The 19,554-nt window shown below is 47.1% G+C and overlaps 1 protein-coding gene and 1 pseudogene across 1 annotated transcript; both read left to right on the forward strand.

Annotated features, from left to right (window-relative positions):
• Positions 1-19,551, forward strand: part of LOC109876947 (ovochymase-1-like) — a 35,128-nt pseudogene extending 15,577 nt beyond the window's left edge.
• LOC116376480 (chymotrypsin-like elastase family member 2A) lies at positions 9,438-18,846 on the forward strand. The gene is made up of 6 exons (XM_031836699.1): positions 9,438-9,443; positions 9,573-9,667; positions 9,806-9,899; positions 10,098-10,293; positions 15,961-16,121; positions 18,655-18,846. The coding sequence occupies exons 1-6, from the start codon at positions 9,438-9,440 to the stop codon at positions 18,844-18,846; spliced, it is 744 nt and encodes a 247-aa protein (XP_031692559.1).
• Positions 19,552-19,554: the final 3 nt, after the last annotated feature.

Below are 19,554 nucleotides of genomic sequence, written 5' to 3' on the forward strand. Positions count from 1 at the left end.
CCGACGGTCACTCTGACAGAGCTACAGAGTTCCTCTGTGGAGATGAGAGAACCTTCCAGAAGGGCAACCATCTCTGCAGCACTCCGCCAATCAGGCTTTCACGGTGGAGTGGCCAGAAGGCAGCCACTCCTCAGTAAAAGGCACATGACAGCCCGCTTGGAGTTTGCCAAAAGTCACCTAAAGAGTCTCAGACCATGAGAAACAAGATTCTCTGGTCTGATGAAACCAAGATTGAACTCTTTGGCCTGAATGCCAAATGTCACATCTAGAGGAAATCTGGCACCATCCTTACGGTGAAGCATGGTGGTGGCAGCATCATGCTGTGGGGATGTTTTTTAGCGGCAGGGACTGGGAGACTAGTCAGGATTGAGGGAAAGATTAATGGATCAAAGTACAGAGAGATCCTTGATGAAAACCTGCGCGAGAGCGCTCAGGACCTCAGACTGGGGTGAACGTTCACCCTCCAACAGGACAACGACCCTAAGACCATGTAACGCCCCCCAAAAGCCCTTCAGGTGGCCAGTCTGTAGAGTACAGTAGAATCCTGGCTTTATTTCAGCTGATCTGTCTGTGATCACAGTTGAATGCTGTCTTTTTTTCTGCTGATCCATTTGGTTCAATTCTCCGTGCCCAGATGTGTAGTGCCCAGATGTGTAGTAAAACTAGATTATTTGGTGGGGCTGTAAACAACGTGGTACATTCCAAATGGCACCATATTCTCTATAGTGCATTGCTTTTGACCAGAGCCCAGTAGGGTTCCAGTCAAAATTAGTATACTACTATCTGTATAGGGAATAGGGTGCCATTTTAGGATGCAGACAGTGTAGTATGAAGTGGCCGTAGTGCAGCAGTTGCCCTCTGGTTGTCTCTTACCCTTTGCCCCATTCTTTACCCTTTGATGGGCCCCAGGTGGCCGGGCCCCTGCCAAGCCAATTGCTGAAATCGAGTTTTACAGATGGACTGTGCATCGTGCTGCCTCGGGTGGGGGGGGGGGGGGGGGGGGGGGGTTCTGGTCGGGCACAGCCGAGAGGAGAGGAAAGGAAAAGGAGAGAGGAGGAGATGACTGTGGGAAAAATTCTTACTGCTATCAAAACAATAACCCTATAGTCTTATAGCTGATGTCAGATAAGATAACAACTGTTCTGTCCTTTACTCTAGCATGGCCAACCACATGTGGCAAACCCACCATTCCCTCCACCATCCACACCCGCATAGTCAATGGAGAGCCAGCCAACCCTCACTCCTGGCCCTGGCAGGTGTCCATGCAGGTGAGACACTGTCTGTCTAAACTCTATTTAGGGTAATTTAGATCCATCAAACACTGTTATTCTAGAATCAAATCCAAAATGGCTGCCTGGTTGCCAACATGTCTTAGCCATATACCCAGAACCAAGTCACGTGATTATGCATCAGGGAACATCACAAATGTGTCAACTTTTTCACAACAACAAGTGAATTAATTTACTCAACATTTCATCTCTCAAGGGCAATATCACCAATAGGTTTTGAATGAGATTCTCTGTTATCATGATGCAGCTACACTAGTCACAGGGACAAGACTTCTTTCAGTTGGGACATGTTTGTTAATTGACATCATCATTACATGGGTCGGATTACACACACACCCTGAGACTGCACACGCGCCCACACACACACACACACACACACTGCTAATAAAACTTAATGAGAAGGGTCCCTTCAACTCAACCCCATCATTATTTAAAACAACTTTGATTATATCAGAGGCATCGTCGTACACTATGTTTGTTTGTGCGTGTGTGTGGTTGTGTGTTTGCGTACTGTCTGTCCCACAGATTTGGCCTTTAGAAGACAAATAGGCACGACTGGCTCACAATTGAAGGAATAGTTCAAACAAATGACATATTGGTTTCCTTGCCCTGTGAGCAGTCTAGGGACACGGCCCATAGCATGGATTGCTATCTTACCTTGTCCATAGACTGCTTACAGGCTAAGGAAACCAACATGTCATTGAATAATTTGGGTGATCTATCACTTTAAAAGCTGATGTTTTATTTTACCCAGGTTTGGCCTAGCAGTCAGGAGACGCCCAAGTTCTTCCACACCTGCGGAGGAACTCTCATCTATAAGAACTGGGTTATGACAGCTGCCCATTGCTTCATACGGTGAATGAACTATAGGTTCAGTCCCAAATGGCACCCTGTTTAGGGCACTACTTTTGACCAGGACCTATAGGGAATAGGGTGCCATTTGAGACGCATAGGCCCTGGTCAAAAGTAGTGAAATATATAGGGAAAAGGGTGCCATTTGGGACGTAGACACAGAGCCAGAATTACTAGAACAGACATTCTCATTCAAGTCAATGGTCCGTGTTGGGCGGTAATTCTATTCCTATAAATGTGCACTCCCCTCAACTGTGTCACAGGTACATATCACCGTACATGTAGGCCAGCATGTCCCTATGGTGTGCACAAAACAAGACGATTTTGGCATACTTGTTTACCTTTTGAGATTTTAAAATGTACCTTTTACATTTGATTGAGCTGACACAGTGGTGTGAAATGTACCCAATGGTCATACTTAAGTAAATGTAAAGACAACTTAATAGAAAATGACTCAAGTAAAAGTGAAAGTCACCCAGTAAAATATTTCTTGAGTAAAAGTCTAAAAGTATTTGGTTTTAAATGTACTTAAGTATCAAAAGTAAATGTAATTGCTAAAATATATTTAAGTATCAAAAGAAAAAGTAAAACTATTAAATAATTTTACATTCCTAATATTAAGCGAACCAGACAGCACGATTTTCTTATTGCAGAGTGCCAGGGCACACTACAAAACTCAGACATAATTTACAATTGGAGCATTTGTGTTTAGTGAGTCTGCCAGATAAGAGGCAGTAATGATGACCAGGGATGTTTTCTTGATGTGCTTGAATTGGAAAATGTTCCTACCCTGCTGCTAAGCATTCGGAATGTAACAAGTACTTTTGGGTGTCAAGAAAAATGTATGGTTTAAAAAGTACATTATTTTCTTTAGGAATGCAGTGGAGTAAAACTAAAAGTTGTCAAAAAAATCTATACTAAAGGTACAGCTACCCCAAAAAACTACTTAAGTAGTACTTGGGACTTGAAAGTATTTTTACTGAGGTACTTTACACCACTGAGCTGACATTACGTAATATTGTTCTGTGTCGTGTGAAGTAAACAAAACAGAAAAGTATTTTTAGACCATGAAAGTTGAGAAAATGTCCCTCCCTGTGTCTGGAGCCTATTATCTTAATGCAGACAGGCAGTTCTTTGGGACGCCTATGCCTCTGTCTGTCACAACCATTACCTAGGTCCTTATCTAAGACTTGTTACAGGGCTGGTGCTGGGTCTTGTTACTCCAATGAATGTCTCCAACTGTGTATAATGACCCACAGAGTTAATTCTGCCCTGTCACAGAGAACCATGCTGATAGATAGGAATTGATGGTATGCTGCTACTGCCAGCGAACTCTGTACACTGTAGGTTTTTCTGTCGGTTGGTGGTTGGTTTTGTACATAGAAATAGATCCTTTAAAGTGTATATTCCCAAGTCAAATCATTCAATTTCTATGATGTAGTTATGGGTGGTTATGTTAAGGAGGATGTCTGCATCAGTGTGTGTGTTTATACAATGAGTGCACTAAACATTAGGATCTATGTGACTCTCACTCTCTCCAGGTACGCTGACGAGCTCCAGCGCTGGAAAATGTGCCTGGGCAAACACAACCTGACGTTCACAGAAGACACGGAGCGGTGCTTCGGCGTGACGGGCATCTACCGCCACGAGGGCTTCAAGTACCCCACGTTGCCCACGGTGGAGTTCGACATCGCCCTCGTCAGGCTGGGTGGGGAAGTGACCCCCACCGATCAGATCTCCTACTCCTGCCTGCCCTCCCTGGAGGAGGTCCTGGAGGAGGGCAAGAAGTGTTACGCCACCGGCTGGGGAGATGAGACTGGTGAGGGGTTTGGGACGTCCACGATTTGCTGTGACCTCTTTTGTCTCATATGAGGATTTGGATGCGTCCCAGATTCCACCCTATTCCCTATATAGAGCCCATGGGCCCTGGTCAAAAGTAGCACACTGCATAGGGAATAGGGTGCCATTTGGGACACAGGCGTTGTGTGGTGAACATACAATCAATGTTATGCCATCGGCTTGAGGGCTTGAGATGGTTTGTGATGTCTGCCATTTATTGTGACTCCTATTGGAGGACACCATGATATTGGAGGGGTAGCCCAGACCAGCGCCTATCAACCCAACACCTTATGCAGTGATCCAAATCTCTTGACGAGGTTGCTAGGGGTTGGGTTAAGGGTGCTACAATATGCATTATGTAGATAAGTGGGATACAGTCAGAGCAAGATATTAGGATTGTGACCTAATTTTGCTGTCAGAAAAAAACATATGACTCTTCCCTTCCACAAATATATACAAGCACGTACAAGTTACAACAAAATACAACAATCCATCCAACCACCATAATTCATTCCTTGACCAGTTTTCCTATTTCCATACTGCCAATCCTCGTTCCAGTTCTTCCGGTGCTTTCACCCCCTCTGTTGGTTAACAATTGAAAATACAGCCACTGAATTTCAACGTTGATCTCGCTGTACACGTCTTTGGCTGCGTTCACACAGGCAGCCCAATTCTGTTCTTTTTTTGGTTCACTAATTGGTCTTTTGACCAATCACATCAGATCTTTTCAAATCAGATCTTTTTCAGAGCTGATCTGATACCAACTAGTGAAAAAAAGATCGCAATTGGGCTGCCTGTGTAAACACAGCCTTTGTTTTCTATGAAAAAGCATCTAAAAAGGATTAGTCTAAAATAAATGTCAAGCACTATCAGTTGATAACAGTAAATTAACTGGAGCAACTCATTTATTTTTTATCAGGCGATTCCATGAATGCCAAAGTAGCTGAGGACCAAACAATAAATTAACCGGTTCTATCTTTTTTAATCAGGTGATTCCATGAATGCCAAAGTGGCTGAGGACCAAACAATAAATTAACCGGTTATATCTTTTTTAATCAGGTGATTCCATGAATACCAAAGTGGCTGAGACCCTGAACCAGGTGGCCCTGCCGGTGGTACCCTTCAACACCTGTAAGTAGATGAACTACTGGTGGTTCCAGGTCAAGACCTCCATGATCTGCATGGGCTACACCTTGCCTGACGAGCTCAAGTCTGTCTGTCAGGTACTCAAGTGGGATATATACCTGCATAGTATTATACTGTATAATGCAAAAACTTATCCATTGACTTATGCAGTGATTACATGATACAACAAAAACTATTTGATTAATTTTGTCATGGTTGTGTTGATGATGTCATCAATATGAAGTGCTGTTGACCATCGTCATGTGACACAGGGGGATTCGGGCGGTCCCCTGGTGTGCCAGGACTCTGCCAACGCTCCCTGGGAGGTGCACGGCATCACCAGCTTTGGTCCCAATGGCTGCATCATGGACAAGAAACCCTCTGTGTTCACCCGTGCCTCGGCCTACATCCCCTGGATGGAGAATGTCATCCGCAGAGACATGTACAAATAGCACAGTAGGTTATTTATTTAACCTTTATTTAACTAGGCAAGTCAGTTAGGAACAAATTCTTATTTACAATGACATCCTACCCCAGGCAAACCCTAACGACGATTGGCCAATTGTGCGCCGCCCTATGGGACTCCCAATCACGGCCAGTTGTGATACAGCCTGGAATCGAACCAGGCTCTGTAGTGACACCTCTAGCACTGAGATGCAGTGCCTTAGACCGCTCTGCCATTCGAGAACTGGTTCCAACCAGTCTAAATCGGTTTCTAATATCAAGCTTTTGGGATGATTTGGAGTAGAGTGACATCTTTTTTTCTGCTCCTTTCTCTCTCTTTCCGACTTCCCTCTTTCTCTCTTTGTCCCTTCCTGTCCTCCCTTCAACTTACTTCCCATCCCCTTTCCTCCTCTCTTTGTAGCATCTGGCTGCGGCGGGCCAAAGGACATGGCTGGCGAGAGCGGCGTGTTATCCAGCATGGGGCACCCGGGCAGCTACAGTAACGGTGCCCACTGCCAGTGGCACATCAAGGTGCCCGACGGTAAACTGGTCCACCTGCACTTCCACAACTTCTCCCTGGAGGACACCCAGCTGTGTCTCAACGACAAGGTCACCATTAACGACAGCTTAGCCAGCCTAGGTAATACAGCCATATGTAAGGGTCTTTGGTGTGTGTGGGAGGAGGGGGCGTGGGTGATATGGGGTGTGTGTGTATGTCTGACGATTAATTTGCGGGGTCACTGTCTGATAAATGAGATTACTGTGTGCTTTATTGTGTCTCACCTCAAACACGTCAATGACATTACTTTCCAATATGATTAAGAGTAAATGACATTTCAGAGTCAAGTTGTTTGCTCTGGCAGCCGTACAACTGACTGGAAGGCAAGATGAAACACTGTGACAAGAAGCTGTAACAGAGAATGCTCTTGTCTCTTCAACAACTGATATGCTTTGTCAGCCAGGACACGTATTGATGGACTTGATAATAGGGTAGTTGAATATCATTAATCACAGTAGACAGATGACTGTCGTTATCATAATGACCGTTGTAGATTAAGGCCCAGGAGACTATGTTTGCACAAAAAGATTCAGCCAACAACGTTTGATTAGCCTTTGAAACCCTTGATTTGTCTCATATCAGAAGAAAGATCTTGCTTCTCTCTATCCTGTCAGTACCTAAGAAGGAGAGGAGACCAATTAAGTGATGCACTGCATGCCTCCTTATGACCCCTTAATGTATCTTTATAACCTCACCATGTCACCTTATGTCTCCTTTGTAGGTACCTACTGCAGTCACATTCCCCCTCAGGACCTAGTGAGTATCGGTGACAGACTGAGCCTCTATTTCACCTCCAACAACAAGGTGGTGGACACCGGCTTCAGGGCCTCCTGGAAGGCTGTGGACCCCAGCCAGGGTGAGTGGAGCTGGGCTTCAGGGCCTCCTGGAAGGCTGTGGACCCCAGCCAGGGTGAGTGGAGCTGGGCTTCAGGGCCTCCTGGAAGGCTGTGGACCCCAGCCAGGGTGAGTGGATCTGGGCTTCAGGGCCTCCTGGAAGGCTGTGGACCCCAGCCAGGGTGAGTGGAGCTGGGCTTCAGGGCCTCCTGGAAGGCTGTGGACCCCAGCCAGGGTGAGTGGAGCTGGGCTTCAGGGCCTCCTGGAAGGCTCTGGACCCCAGCCAGGGTGAGTGGAGCTGGGCTTCAGGGCCTCCTGGAAGGCTCTGGACCCCAGCCAGGGTGAGTGGAGCTGGGCTTCAGGGCCTCCTGGAAGGCTGTGGACCCCAGCCAGGGTGAGTGGAGCTGGGCTTCAGGGCCTCCTGGAAGGCTCTGGACCCCAGCCAGGGTGAGTGGAGCTGGGCTTCAGGGCCTCCTGGAAGGCTCTGGACCCCAGCCAGGGTGAGTGGAGCTGGGCTTCAGGGCCTCCTGGAAGGCTGTGAACCCCAGCCAGGGGGAGTGGAGCTGGGTGAATGGACAGACGTTCCTTGTGGAAGAAGCCTCTAAGCACAGTTCTAGGATCAGCACCTTTAGCAACCCTCCTAATGTGAACATTCACCATATGGGCCATGGCGGAATACATATCTGACTTCAGATCACTGCTTAGGCGCAACTTCAGCTTCACCACTAAGCCTAACAACAACATTTTTTGTTGTTGAATTTTACCCCCTTTTTCTCCCCAATTTCGCAGTATCAAATTATTAGTAGTTACTATCTTGTCTCATCGCTACAACTCCTGTACGGGCTCGGGAGAGACGAAGGTCGAAAGTCATGCGTCCGCCGAAACACAACCCAACCAAGCCGCACTGCTTCTTAACACAGCGCACATCCAACCCGGAAGCCAGCCGCACCAATGTGTCGGAGGAAACACCGTGCACCTGGCGACCCTGGTTAGTGCGCACTGCACCCGGCCCACCACAGGAGTCGCTGGTGCGCGATGAGACAAGGATATCCCTACCGGCCAAACCCTCCCTAACCCGGACGACGCTAGGCCAATTGTACGTCGCCCCACGGACCTCCCAGTCGCGGCTGGCTGTGACAGAGCCTGGGCGCGAACCCAGAGTCTCTGGTGGCACAGCTAGCGCTGCAATGCAGTTCCCTAGACCACTGCGCCACCTGGGAGGCCAGCCTAACATTCTTATGGATTTACACAAAGTCTTTACACACAGACTCTCCCTACCCTCCTCTCTCCTACTTCCCCCTACAGCTTCATGTGGAGGTGTCTTCAGCAGTGAGCAGGGAGAACTCACCTCTCCCAACTGGCCTAACAACTACCTAGACCAGGCTGTGTGTACCTGGCGTATCTCCATCCCCTCAGCTTTGAACATCCACATTGTCTTCACCCATTTGGAGGTGCAGGCAGTGAACCAGCTGGGACAGTGTGTGGACTACGTAGAGATCTACGGTGGAGCAGGATTGACCTCACAAGGTTGGTACCATAGCGATAACACAATAGAGATGCCATTAAAATAGATTTCATAGAGGATATTTTGTTGGATTTCTGCGAACTGCTGTGGATTCAAGTTACAAATTGTAATTTTTTCAAGGATGCATTACTTTGATCAATGTAACTAAGTACAGTACATGTGATAAATCTACATTACTTCAATAATACTTTTCTTATTTGTGATTTGTTACCTGTGCAGATCGCTTCTGTGGCTTTGCGCCCCCCGCTGAGGTTACTGTCGTCGGCAACACGGCTGTGGTCCGTTTCCTCAGCAACAAAGCCAATGTGGAGAAGGGTTTCCGTGGTTACTGGACCACTGATCCCAACTTGTTCCCCACTCTGCCTCCCCCTCCGGGTAACCCATGGGACAACATCACTATCAGTAAGTACAACCACTGATCGAGGATCAGATTACCCTGACGCAAATCCTAACATGAACCATTAGGGGGAATAAAAATATCTGACCTTAGATCTGTGGCAAATGCAGATTGAATACCATTTTACTGAGAATGTGTTTTTCTATGATTGTGTTTTGCTTTTCGTGTATTGATGTGAATATTGATGTGTGTATTGATGTGTATACAGGGCTCATCTGTAAAAGTGACCTTGGTCTCAGCATGACTCTCTGTCAAAACTAAATAAAAATGGCCAACTTCTACCTTCTCATGGGAAGTTCATCTGGACAACTGCTATGTTTACTACAGAGACATTGTCTCTAGGTACATCAATTGGAGCCTTGCCAGCTCAACCAGACTTCAGTTATAAGTGGCTATCCCTTTCCAACAGCAAGGTGACATTTCCCACTGACTGACACTTTGAAAATACTTTCATGAGTACCTTTTTATTAACTGTATATTGACCTGTCTCTCTTCTTCCTATAGGCTGGCCTGAGATGTGTGGCAGCCCTGCGGGGTAGAGGCTGTGCCCCACTCCTGGCCCTGGCAAGTCTCCATGCAGGTGAGGCCTGGGTTAGCGTGTATGTGTGTGTGTACACTACCGCGTATGTGCAGGACTTATTTGCAACTAGTGCCTACATGCATGTGTGTGCGTGTAATCATGTATGTTGATGAATCTCTCTCTCTTCAGGCCAGTCCGTTTAATCCCATCCCCTACATGTATGGCTGTGGAGGCTCCCTGATCCACAAGCAATGGGTCCTGACGGCCGCTCACTGCTTCATGGCGTAAGCACATACACACACACACCTCACATTAACACATTATTCTATCCAATCCCAAAATGTGAGTAACAAGTAATAATAGAAACTCCCTTTAACTTTCTAACCTTAACCAAAAATCCCTTCTCCACCGACCCCATCCAGGCCTCTGGGTAACCCCACCTATTGGCGCATGTGTCTGGGTAAACACCACATGAACTCATCCCGGGACCTCCCTTCCCATGAGGCCTGCTACAAGGTGGACAGCATTTGAATGTTTATTTATTGAGATATAAAAGCTTGTAATATGTAAGTATAAACTGTAATATGATGTCTCTCTTTCTGTATTGTTATTGATTGTTTTTTATCTCCTTCATTTTTATTGATTGACTGTAAACTAGTTTGCGATTTTTTCTTCTAAATAAAGTTTGATTTGATTTGATTTCTTTGACTCCAGGTGGACGGCATCATCAGGCACAAGGGCTTCGTGTACGAGCAGGACAAGACGGACATCACTAACGACATCGCCCTGGTGCATTTGAGCTCTGAAGTCAACCTGACCAGGGAGATTAGTCCCGTGTGTCTGCCGGCGCCCGGCGCCCTGATGCCTGCTGGGAAACCCTGCTACGTCACGGGGTGGGGCGACGAGAAAGGTATGTTTTTTTAATGGTTTTAAGGAATAGTAGTTCATCAATAGGCACACTGGTAGGTGCACATACAGACACACACCCTTGCAATTCAGATACATGACACAACACTTCAAATACACATTTGAAAATACACCATTTAAATACACGGCACATATTGCATAGCAATACCTACCTCTGCTGAGACTAAACATTTAACTATTTTATGATGCCATAACATCAGCAGCCCCAAAGAACCTCTCCTCAAACTGACATTGATAGCTCCACCCATCTCACACAGCTCAGGGCATTCAAATCAAATCAAATCAAAATCAAAAGTTTATTTGTCACATGGGCTGAATATAACAGGTGAAATGCTTACTTACAGGCTCTAACCAATAGTGCAAAAAAGGTATTAGGTGAACAATCGGTAGGTAAAGAAATAAAACAACAGTAAAAAGACAGGCTGTATACAGTAGCGAGGCTATAAAAGTAGCGAGGCTACATACAGACACCGGTTAGTCAGGCTGATTGAGGTAGTATGTTCATGTAGATATTGTTAAAGTGACTATGCATATATGATGAACAGAGAGTAGCAGTAGCGTAAAAGGGGTTGACAGGTGGTGGGTGGGACACAATGCAGATAGCCCGGTTAGCCAATATGCGGGAGCACTGGTTGGTCGGCCCAATTGAAGTAGTAAGTACATGAATGTATAGTTAAAGTGACTGTGCATATATGATAAACAGAAAGTAGCAGCAGCGTAAAAAGAGGGGTGGGGGGGGCACACAATGCAAATTGTCCGGGTAGCCATTTTATTACCTGTTCAGGAGTCTTATGGCTTGGGGATAAAAACTGTTGAGAAGCCTTTTTGTCCTAGACTTGGCAGGGGGAATAGGCCTTGTCGTGCCCTCTTCATGACTGTCTTGTGTTCGGACCATTCTAGTTTGTTGTTGATGTGGACACCAAGGAACTTGAAGCTCTCAACCTGCTCCACTACAGCCCCGTTGATGAGAATGGGGGCGTGCTCGGTCCTCCTTTTCCTGTAGTCCACAATAATCTCCTTAGTCTTGGTTAGGTTGAGGGATAGGTTGTTATTCTGGCACCACCTGGCCAGGTCTCTGACTTCCTCCCTATAGGCTGTCTCGTCGTTGTCGGTGATCAGGCCTACCACTGTTGTGTCATCTGCAAACTTAATGATGGTGTTGGAGTCATGCCTGGCCATGCAGTCGTGGGTGAACAGGGAGTACAGGAGGGGACTGAGCACGTACACCTGGGGAGCTCCAATGTTGAGGATCAGCGTGGCAGATGTGTTGCTACCTACCCTCACCACCTGGGGGAGGGGAGGGGGGGGGGGCGGCGTCAGGAAGTCCAGGATCCAGTTGCAGAGGGAGGTGTTTAGTCCCAGGAACCTTAGCTTAGTGATGAGCTTTGACGGTACTATGGTGTTGAACGCTGAGCTTCGCGTTCCTAGGAAACTATGCAGTTTTTTGTTTTTTTACGTGTTATTTCTTACACTAGTACCCCAGGTCATCTTAGGTTTCATCACATACAGCCGAGAAGAACTACTGAATATAAGATCAGCGTCAACTCACCACCAGTACGACCAAGAATATGTTTTTCGCGATGCGGATCCTGTGTTCTGCCTTACAACCAGCGCCACGGGATGGTTCCCATGCAGCGACCCAAAAAAACGACTCAGAAAAAGAGGGAAACGAAGCGGTCTTCTGGTCAGACTCCGGAGACGGGCACATCGTGCACCACTCCCTAGCATTCTTCTTGCCAATGTCCAGTCTCTTGACAACAAGGTTGATGAAATCCGAGCAAGGGTAGCATTTCAGAGGGACATCAGAGACTGTAACGTTCTCTGTTTCACGGAAACGTGGCTCACTGGAGAGACGCAATCCGAAGCGGTGCAGCCAGCGGGTTTCTCCACGCATCGCGCGGACAGAAACGAACATCTTTCTGGTAAGAAGAGGGGCGGGGGCGTATGCCTTATGGCCAACGTGACATGGTGTGATGAAAGAAACATACAGGAACTCAAATCCTTCTGTTCACCTGATTTAGAATTCCTCACAATAAAATGTAGACCGCATTATCTACCAAGAGAATTCTCTTCGATTATAATCACAGCCGTATATATCCCCCCCCAAGCAGACACATCGATGGCTCTGAACGAACTTTATTTAACTCTCTGCAAACTGGAAACGATTTATCCGGAGGCTGCATTCATTGTAGCTGGGGATTTTAACAAGGCTAATCTGAAAACAAGACTCCCTAAATTTTATCAGCATATCGATTGCACAACCAGGGGTGGAAAGACCCTGGATCATTGTTACTCTAACTTCCGCGACGCATATAAGGCCCTGCCCCGCCCCCCTTTCGGAAAAGCTGACCACGACTCCATTTTGTTGATCCCTGCCTACAGACAGAAACTAAAACAAGAAGCTCCCACGCTGAGGTCTGTCCAACGCTGGTCCGACCAAGCTGACTCCACACTCCAAGACTGCTTCCATCATGTGGATTGGGAGATGTTTCGTATTGCGTCAGCCAACAACATTGACGAATACGCTGATTCGGTGTGCGAGTTCATTAGAACGTGCGTTGAAGATGTCGTTCCCATAGCAACGATTAAAACATTCCCCAACCAGAAACCGTGGATTGATGGCAGCATTCGTGTGGAACTGAAGGCGCGAACCACTGCTTTTAATCAGGGCAAGGTGTCTGGTAACATGACTGAATACAAACAGTGCAGCTATTCCCTCCGCAAGGCTATCAAACAAGCTAAGCGCCAGTACAGAGACAAAGTAGAATCTCAATTCAACGGCTCAGACACAAGAGGCATGTGGCAGGGTCTACAGTCAATCACGGACTACAGGAAGAAACCCAGCCCAGTCACGGACCAGGATGTCTTGCTCCCAGGCAGACTAAACAACTTTTTTGCCCGCTTTGAGGACAATACAGTGCCACTGACACGGCCTGCAACGAAAACATGCGGTCTCTCCTTCACTGCAGCCGAAGTGAGTAAGACATTTAAACGTGTTAACCCTCGCAAGGCTGCAGGCCCAGACGGCATCCCCAGCTGCGCCCTCAGAGCATGCGCAGACCAGCTGGCCGGTGTGTTTACGGACATATTCAACCAATCCCTATACCAGTCTGCTGTTCCCACATGCTTCAAGAGGGCCACCATTGTTCCTGTTCCCAAGAAAGCTAAGGTAACTGAGCTAAACGACTACCGCCCCGTAGCACTCACATCCGTCATCATGAAGTGCTTTGAGAGACTAGTCAAGGACCATATCACCTCCACCCTACCTGACACCCTTGACCCACTCCAATTTGCTTACCGCCCAAATAGGTCCACAGACGATGCAATCTCAACCACACTGCACACTGCCCTAACCCATCTGGACAAGAGGAATACCTATGTGAGAATGCTGTTCATCGACTACAGCTCGGCATTCAACACCATAGTACCCTCCAAGCTCGTCATCAAGCTCGAGACCCTGGGTCTCGACCCCGCCCTGTGCAACTGGGTACTGGACTTCCTGACGGGCCGCCCCCAGGTGGTGAGGGTAGGCAACAACATCTCCTCCCCGCTGATCCTCAACACTGGGGCCCCACAAGGGTGCGTTCTGAGCCCTCTCCTGTACTCCCTGTTCACCCACGACTGCGTGGCCACGCACGCCTCCAACTCAATCATCAAGTTTGCGGACGACACAACAGTGGTAGGCTTGATTACCAACAACGACGAGACGGCCTACAGGGAGGAGGTGAGGGCCCTCGGAGTGTGGTGTCAGGAAAATAACCTCACACTCAACGTCAACAAAACTAAGGAGATGATTGTGGACTTCAGGAAACAGCAGAGGGAACACCCCCCCATCCACATCGATGGAACAGTAGTGGAGAGGGTAGCAAGTTTTAAGTTCCTCGGCATACACATCACAGACAAACTGAATTGGTCCACTCACACAGACAGCATCGTGAAGAAGGCGCAGCAGCGCCTCTTCAACCTCAGGAGGCTGAAGAAATTCGGCTTGTCACCAAAAGCACTCACAAACTTCTACAGATGCACAATCGAGAGCATCCTGGCGGGCTGTATCACCGCCTGGTATGGCAACTGCACCGCCCTCAACCGTAAGGCTCTCCAGAGGGTAGTGAGGTCTGCACAACGCATCACCGGGGGCAAACTACCTGCCCTCCAGGACACCTACACCACCCGATGCTACAGGAAGGCCATAAAGATCATCAAGGACATCAACCACCCGAGCCACTGCCTGTTCACCCCGCTGTCATCCAGAAGGCGAGGTCAGTACAGGTGCATCAAAGCTGGGACCGAGAGACTGAAAAACAGCTTCTATCTCAAGGCCATCAGACTGTTAAACAGCCACCACTAACATTGAGTGGCTACTGCCAACACACTGTCAATGCCACTGACTCTACTCCAGCCACTTTAATCATGGGAATTGATGGGAAATGATGTAAATATATCACTAGCCACTTTAAACAATGCTACCTTATATAATGTTACTTACCCTTCATTATACATCTCATATGCATACGTAGATACTGTACTCTATATCATCGACTGCATCCTTATGTAATACATGTATCACTAGCCACTTTAACTATGCCACTTGGTTTACATACTCATCTCATATGTATATACTGTACTCGATATCATCTACTGTATCTTGCCTATGCTGCTCTGTACCATCACTCATTCATATATCCTTATGTACATATTCTTTATCCCCTTACACTGTGTATAAGACAGTAGTTTTTTTTGGAATTGTTAGTTAGATTACTTGTTCGTTATTACTGCATTGTCGGAACTAGAAGCACAAGCATTTCGCTACACTCGCATTAACATCTGCTAACCATGTGTATGTGACAAATAAATTTGATTTGATTTGATTTGAATTAATAGATTTCCTCACATAGGAGGGATTATAAGCAGGCTACAATATTAATGCAAAGCCTGGTGTTGGCTGACTGGGTGTGTCATGTTCTTTTCAGGGCTGATAAAGTTTTCATGAGGCCAGGTGGCACTCCACAGCACTGACACCACATATAGAGTCTGAATAAACTCAGCACATCATTGACACCACGTATAGAGTCTGAATCAACTCAGCACAGCATTGACACCACGTATAGAGTCTGAATCAACTCAGCACAGCATTGACACCACGTATAGAGTCTGAATCAACTCCGCACACTATTGACACCACGTATAGAGTCTGAATCAACTCAGCACTGCAGCAGATGACCCCAGAGAGAGACAAAGAAAGCACTCAACCCCTCACACAGTGACAAGGCAGTGACACACACAATGCTATATCTGACTCTAACATCTTCTGTATCTGTCTGAGCTCCCATTGACTCTCAGTGATTACTCTAGTATAGGACTATAACATAGCTAGTTGACATACTGGATTTCCATACATCAGTCATGTATTGAGATACAAGGAAGAGTGATATGTTAAGGCTATTCATAACGGGTTCAATGAGGATAGCGAGGCTTGCAAGCTAAGAAGCTAGCTAGCATGGCGACCATGTGATCATGTCCATGTTGAATTAGACAGCAGTTGTAATGGTCATTATAGACATTTGCATGGGGAACATTACATGGGCATGCCTGTCTAGCCACTCCCCTAACTTGCCGGCCCTCCCCCTTCCTCCCATCTCTCTCTCTCCAGGTAGCCTCTTCCCTGTTGTATCTAAGAAGTTGAACCAGGCAGCCCTGCCCATCGTCCCCTTTGCCACCTGCAGTAAGCCAGCCTACTGGTGGGACACCCTGAGACCCTCTATGATCTGTGCCGGATACGAGTCTCCAGACGAGCTCAAGTCAGCCTGCCAGGTAGACTACGGACCCCTACCCAGCTACAGTGCCTCGTTTTGGGCAAGGGGAGGAACGGAGAGAGCCTGGTGGCCTGGTTGTTCAACCCAACTAACCAGCTTTAGTGCTTAGTTTTGGGGTAGGTTATGGGGGTTGGCTGGTTGTATCACCTTGGCTTCGAAGAGACCAAGTGGCTTGTTATTATATTACACAATGATAATACAGTCCGGGGGTTTCTCCTGATTGGAATGCATTATGTAACACAGCACATAGCATTTGTTTGTGATCAGGCAGCCTTGATAATGGTTTAATTAGTTTGTTGTTGTGTTGGGACAGAGGACAAAGAGCATAGGAACTACATAGTTGTCTGTCATAATGAGGTCCATATGAATGACAGCAGTGTGAGTCTTTGACCTCCACGTGCTGCCATGTACACTGCTCAAAAAAAATAAAGGGAACAGTAAAATAACACATCCTAGATCTGAATAAATGAAATATTCTTATTAAATACTTTTTTCTTTACATAGTTGAATGTGCTGATGTAACGGATGTGAAACGGCTAGCTTAGTTAGCGGTGGTGCACGCTAAATAGCGTTTCAATCAGTGACGTCACTTGCTCTGAGACCTTGAAGTAGTAGTTCCCCTTGCTCTGCAAGGGCTGCGGCTTTTGTGGAGCGATGGGTAACGATGCTCCGTTGGTGACTGTTGTTGATGTGTGCAGAGGGTCCCTGGTTCACGCCCGGGTATGGGCGAGGGGACGGTCTAAAGTTATACTGTTACACTGACAACAAAATCACACAAAAACTATCAATGGAAATCAAATTTATCAACCCATGGAGGTCTGGAATTGGAGTCACACTCAAAATTAAAGTGGAAAACTTCACTACAGGCTGATCCAACTTTGATGTAATGTCCTTAAAACAAGTCAAAATGAGGCTCAGTAGTGTGTGTGGCCTCCACGTGCCTGTATGACCTCCCTACAACGCCTGGGCATGCTCCTGATGAGGTGGTGGATGGTCTCCTGAGGGATCTCCTCCCGGACCTGGACTAAAGCATGCGCCGACTCCTGGACAGTCTGTGGTGCAACGTGGCGTTGGTGGATGGAGCGAGTCATGATGTCCCAGATGTGCTCAATTGGATTCAGGTCTGGGGAACGGGCGGGCCAGTCCATAGCATCAATGCCTTCCTCTTGCAGGAACTGCTGACACACTCCAGCCACATGAGGTCTAGCATTGTCTTGCATTAGGAGGAACCCAACCGCACCAGCATATGGTCTCACAAGGGGTCTGAGGATCTCATCTCGGTACCTAATGGTAGTCAGGCTACCTCTGGCGAGCACATGGAGGGCTGTGCGGCCCCCCAAAGAAATGCCACCCAACACCATGACTGACCCACCGCCAAACCGGTCATGCTGGAGGATATTGCAGGCAGCAGAACGTTCTCCACCGCGTCTCCAGACTCTGTCACGTGCTCAGTGTGAACCTGCTTTCATCTATGAAGAGCACAGGGCGCCAGTGGCAAATTTGCCAATCTTGGTGTTCTCTGGCAAATGCCAAACGTCCTGCACGGTGTTGGGCTGTAAGCACAACCCCCACCTGTGGACGTCAGGCCCTCATACCACCCTCATGGAGTCTGTTTCTGACCGTTTGAGTAGACACATGCACATTTGTGGCCTGCGGAGGTCATTTTGCAGGGCTCTGGCAGTGCTCCTCCTGCTCCTCCTTGCACAAAGGCGGAGGTAGCGGTCCTGCTGCTGGGTTGTTGCCCTCCTACGGCCTCCTCCACGTCTCCTGATGTACTGGCCTGTCTCCTGGTAGCGCCTCCATGCTCTGGACACTACGCTGACAGACACAGCAAACCTTCTTGCCACAGCTCGCATTGATGTGCCATCCTGGATGAGCTGAACTACCTGAGCCACTTGTGTGGGTTGTAGACTCCGTCTCATGCTACCACTAGAGTGAAAGCACCGCCAGCATTCAAAAGTGACCAAAACAGCCAGGAAGCATAGGAACTGAGAAGTGGTCTGTTGTCCCCACCTGCAGAACCACTCCTTTATTGGGGGTGTCTTGCTAATTGCCTATAATTTCCACCTGTTGTCTATTCTATTTGCACAACAGCATGTGAAATTTATTGTCAATCAGTGTTGCTTCCTAAGTGGACAGTTTGATTTCACAGAAGTGTGATTGACTTGGAGTTACATTGTGTTGTTTAAGTGTTCCCTTTATTTTTTGGAGCAGTGTATTTTACCCAGCAGCTCTTGTGCTACTCTCAGTGGTGTTCTTTCCCTCTGTAGTGTGTTTTGTTACCGTATAGCCTTAGTAGCCTGAGTACGTTGAGTACGTGTGCTTCCTATCCTATGATGTGAATTAATGTCTGAAAATAATTCACTAGCGATTATGTTCTTTGCGAGACTGTCGATAAAAGTAATCCAACTCTTTTGGGACAGTTGCTGTTCATATTTTAGTTGTCATCTATAATTACATTAAAATGTTCACTCTCCTTTCTCCTCATCCCTCGCTCCTCTCCTCATCCGCTCTCCTCTCCTCCTCTGCAGGGTGACTCAGGTGGACCCTTCGCCTGCCAACCCTCAGCCTCAGACCCTTGGGAGGTCCACGGCATCGTCAGCTTTGGCGCCTTCGGCTGTATCAAGGACAAGAAACCCTCTGTGTTCACCAGAGTGTCCTCCTTCAACGACTGGATCGATGATAACATGAAGAGGTTCATCTATGAGAAGTCACTAAACTAAAGCGAAAATCACTGATCTCAGAACTGTTGGGGGATGTTGATTTAGTTGCTACCTAACCACAGATCTAGGATCAGATTATAATAACTCATCTCAAAACTGTTTCATCAGGTTGGATAGTGTGAGTTGGAGTTGGAACCTAACCACAGAGTTATGATCAGATTAGTTTAACCTGATGCATAACATGATCTATTAGGTAGGTGGGAAATGATCCGATCCTGTCAGGGCAGATTGATCCTTCCGTCTACACTCATTAAGGTTTAACACTACAGTATTTATACACTGCAGGCCCCAAGATGTTTCATCATATATTTCAGTCATTTAGCAGATGCTCTTAGCAGATGCTAACCAGTGTGACTTAAAGGAGAAATGAGGGTTAAGTGCCTTGCTCATGGGCACATCGGCTGATACAGTATTTCACCTAGTCGGCTCGGGGTTTCAAACCTGGCCCAACGCTCTTAGCCGCCAGGCTACCTGCCACTCCAGTAGGGAGGTCTAATACACTGCTGCACCACAGTACCTTATGGACATTAGGATTATACTGTGTATACCAGTACAGATGATTGAGGGAATACTTTTTGCATAATGTCTGCATATCAAACTCCTATTCTCACCATGTAGAAATATTGTAAGTAATGTGATCATGATTCATGTTGGAATTGCTTCCATTCTGGATCTTTGAATAAAATCCTTATTTTGCATATTTTCCCA

The sequence above is a fragment of the Oncorhynchus kisutch genome, linkage group LG12 (genome assembly GCF_002021735.2).
Source record: "Oncorhynchus kisutch isolate 150728-3 linkage group LG12, Okis_V2, whole genome shotgun sequence".
NCBI lineage: Eukaryota > Metazoa > Chordata > Actinopteri > Salmoniformes > Salmonidae > Oncorhynchus > Oncorhynchus kisutch.

Excerpts from the sequence above, each read along its gene's own strand:
- LOC116376480 (XM_031836699.1), top strand. Across the intron at positions 9,668-9,805 it reads GCCGCTCACTGCTTCATGGC|GCCTCTGGGTAACCCCACCT; the intron begins GTAAGCACATAC and ends GACCCCATCCAG. Across the intron at positions 10,294-15,960 it reads GGGGTGGGGCGACGAGAAAG|GTAGCCTCTTCCCTGTTGTA; the intron begins GTATGTTTTTTT and ends CTCTCTCTCCAG.